This window comes from Oratosquilla oratoria, chromosome 14 (genome assembly GCF_046742065.1).
Source record: "Oratosquilla oratoria isolate Oo_2021 chromosome 14, ASM4674206v1, whole genome shotgun sequence".
Taxonomy (NCBI): Eukaryota; Metazoa; Arthropoda; class Malacostraca; order Stomatopoda; family Squillidae; genus Oratosquilla; species Oratosquilla oratoria.
The window spans coordinates 12,202,355-12,205,930 of record NC_134790.1 but is presented as its reverse complement, the minus strand read 5'-3'; the positions used below and the strand labels follow the sequence as shown (position 1 = coordinate 12,205,930).

The window sequence follows — 3,576 nt, the reverse complement described above, 5'->3', positions numbered from 1 at the left end:
AGGAGGAAAAGGAAGAGGAGGAGGGAGAAGAGGAGGAAAAGGAAGTGGAGGAGGAGAAGGAAGAGAAGGAGGAGGGAGAGGAGGAGGAGGAGGAGGAGGGAGAGAAGGAGGAGGAGGAAGAGGAGAAGGGCGAGACAGAAAGGAGGAGGGGGAATTGGAGGAAGAAAGGAGGAGGGGGAAGAGGAGGAGAAAGGGAGCAGAGCAGCTGTCGAATGTCAACTCTCCTGAAATGAAAAGTTGGAGGCAATAAAAAGTTGACACCGAGCATCAGCCACTCGGGGCTGCGCTCCCAAATGGTGATAACAATGTTAACGGGCTTTGAAGATGCATGACAGGGAGACGATTCTCTCTGACGTCCATCTTGCAGGCTCATCACATGCAGGTATCCGTCGTCGGTCTCGTAGACAGATGGAGAGAGACTTTATGATATAGACAGAGACAGAGATATTATGGAACAAATCACTAATTGTAGGGAAGTTTTCCAAACAATCAAAGCCGGCCATCACCAAAGACTTCACACTTGAACTAATGATCTGCTCCAAAAGAGTCACAACGGTAAAGTTGATAAAATCCTTGTTCAAATGCTACTATGCCCAGCTGGTGGGATTAGGAGCTGTATGCACCGGGAGATTACTGGACTAAAGATTTCAGTCGCTCCCAATCCAGGATATAAGTTTATATCTGGTTACAGTTCTTTTAGACGCTCTGCATTGACAGAACTCTCAATATGAGGTCCCAGGATCGAAGCTTTGATTACTATTAGACAGAGATAATCTTGATAGATAGACAGAGGTGGAGAGACAGAAAGATAAAGAACCTTGATGTCCCTTTGCAGACCTTATGTGGGGCCTGGTATTGCTCACGGTGGTCGTCTCGGGACCTCTCCTCTGGTTCTTCATGTGGGCTTCCCAGGGCATCGAACAGAGGCGAAGTCAAGACGTCTGGAAGTCTTCTTCGAAGATGTCGAGGCGCGCCGTCGGATCGGCCGTTGTTCTTTACGCCTGCGGAGCCATCATGATGGAGTCGATGCCGATCTCTCCCAGGTAAATGAGTGAAAATAAGTCTTTGAGGTCTTTGATTCAGACAATAGGTATAAAAAGTACAGCGTGTCCCTCTCAAAAAAAAAAAAAATGTATTGCCTTTTGCCTTCTTAAACCTAAATTTGTCCACTTTAAATTCGTTATTACGTGTCCCGCACCCTCTGTCTTAATAGTAATGGATTTGAACTGGATTTTTTTTTATCTTTAAGAAGGAAATAGGCAAGAACTGGTTTACCAACAGTGGTTAACAAAGGGAATAAACTTCGTAACAATGAAATGAGCGCGGAATCAATTGGTTGTCTTAAGAGAATATTAGATAACTTTATAGATGAGGATGAAAAAGGGACATAGAACTGCCTGGTGTAGCCCCTATGGTCTCTTGCCATCTCCTCCATTCTTATGTTCTTCTGGTCTCATGGATCCTCTTCAGGACTTCGAGCTCTCGAGTCTTCGTGGGGATGTGGTGGCTCTTTTGCATCCTGACGACGACGGCCTACAAGGGAATCCTCATCTCCCACTTGACCATCCCGAGCACGAGTCCGACCCTAGACACCCTCGAGCAGCTGGCCGACAGCAGCTTCGAGTGGGGCATGCTCGACACCTATGGGTCCGGGTACCAGCTGTTCAGGGCTTCGACAGTAAGTATGGACATACGCACACATGCATACGTACTCAAAAATTGATTCTGTTTTGTGGTTTTCTCGTTTAGTTGATTCACTGCCTGCAAATGGTCTGTGAAGTTTCTGCTCCTAAATCCATTCTTGTATATTAGATTGGGGTAAATACAGTTAGATAAATGCACAGAAATACACATGCACATGCACATACAGGCACACGTGCATATACACACGATTCGATGGCGCGGTGGCAGAGGTCCCGGCCGCCACTACGGCGGTCAGGGTTCGAATACCACCCAGGGCTGAAATAATTTCAGTATCGCTGTGCTGCGAGTCGTTACTCCAACTCTCGTGGGCGGGGAGTTGGGTGTGTGTGTGCGTGTAAGGTCACAGCATTACCCATAGATCGGTCATATATGAGCTCTGAGCTCTCATCCGGGAGGGTAATAGCTGTCGATCACGAGTCCAACACGTGATCCAAGACCATGGTGAATCACATACACGTAAAGTACACATACACATAAACACATGCACATGTACACATACTGTGTATCCATGTACCTGGTACTGTCTGTGCTAAAAACCTTTAACTATATATACACATCACTGGTGAGAAATGTAGGAACACATTTGTAAATCACAAACAACACCACAGTGGGACGAAAGAAAGAGTTGAGTAAGCGAGAATATATATTTCGATTGCTAACTGCAAGAGGATTGCAGTTAGCAATCGAAATATATAGTTTCGCTTACTCAACTCTTTCTTTCATCCGACTGTGGTGTTAGTTGTGATATATACACATGGTATGCGTGATACTTTCTTGCATTTTTACGAATCAGTGTTGAATAACTCTCCTCTCATTATATATTTTTTTCGTCTGCCTCCAGTCAATTTTATTCACCTGAAGGGTAGCTCTAAAGGGCCAAAGGGTTGAAGGTAAAGGGTGCCTGTTAACATGACCTCCCTCTCCTCTCCTGCAGGTGCCCATCTACAAGAGGCTCTTCGAGGACATGCAATACGCGAATATGAAGGTCTCCATGGAGAAGGTCCTGGACAGTGGATACGCTTTCATTTCCTGGAAGACCTACTTCAGGAACCTCATCGCCAAAGACTTCACGGACAGTAACGGCTACACCGCGGTTCACATCGCAAGGGAAGACTTCTTCCCTGCGGGCTTTGGGTGGGCGTTTCCCAAGGGCTCCCTCTACCTGACGAAGTTCGACCAGCTGGTCCAGAGGCTCATAGAGTCTGGACTGATCGAGAAATGGATGTCCGACCTCATCCGGAATTCCGCCCTGCAGAGCCGGATGGCGTTACGGGCGAAGAAGGAGTCTGCCAAAGAGCAAGAGGGGTCTCCCCCGGCGGCGACGGCAGACCCGGAGAACCCTGTGCCCTTGGCCTTCACCATTTACCACCTGCAGGGCGCCTTCTTCGCCATCTTTATCGGGTTCTCCTTGTCCGTCTTGGCCTTCCTGGCAGAGCTGTGCTTCGGGAATTCCCGTAAGGATGAAAGACCAAAGACAACAGATGAAGGGGAACAGGAATCAGAATAGGTCTAAGAGAACAAGGAGGGAACAGGCATTAGACTAGATCTAAGACGTCAAAGAGTAGATTACAAACCAAAGTAAATCAAGGACATTAAAAGGTGGAAGAGAAATCAAATAAGGTCTAGAACGCCATAAGGTGGAAAGGAAATAAAAGTAGGTTCAAAACATGAAAGTAGGGTTAAAGGAGCACAAATCAAAATAGTTTCAAGAAACAAAGAAGAGGAATGAAAGTCTTCCGACATCCAACGTAGCGACGAGCATCGCCTCCATCACTTCATCAACTTGACGATTCTTAAGGAAACGTTCGTTAAGAAGAACCAATGGATTTTAGATAAACTCTATTTGGTTGATGTCCCTGAGTTATTACAACA

General features: G+C 46.5%; 1 protein-coding gene across 1 annotated transcript; it reads left to right on the top strand.

Moving 5' to 3' along the window:
• The first annotated feature begins 1,498 nt into the window (after window positions 1–1,498).
• Window positions 1,499–3,211, top strand: LOC143032580 (ionotropic receptor 21a-like). The gene is made up of 2 exons (XM_076197447.1): window positions 1,499–1,678; window positions 2,639–3,211. Exons 1-2 carry the CDS (start codon window positions 1,499–1,501, stop codon window positions 3,209–3,211), a joined length of 753 nt encoding a protein of 250 aa, XP_076053562.1.
• Window positions 3,212–3,576: the final 365 nt, after the last annotated feature.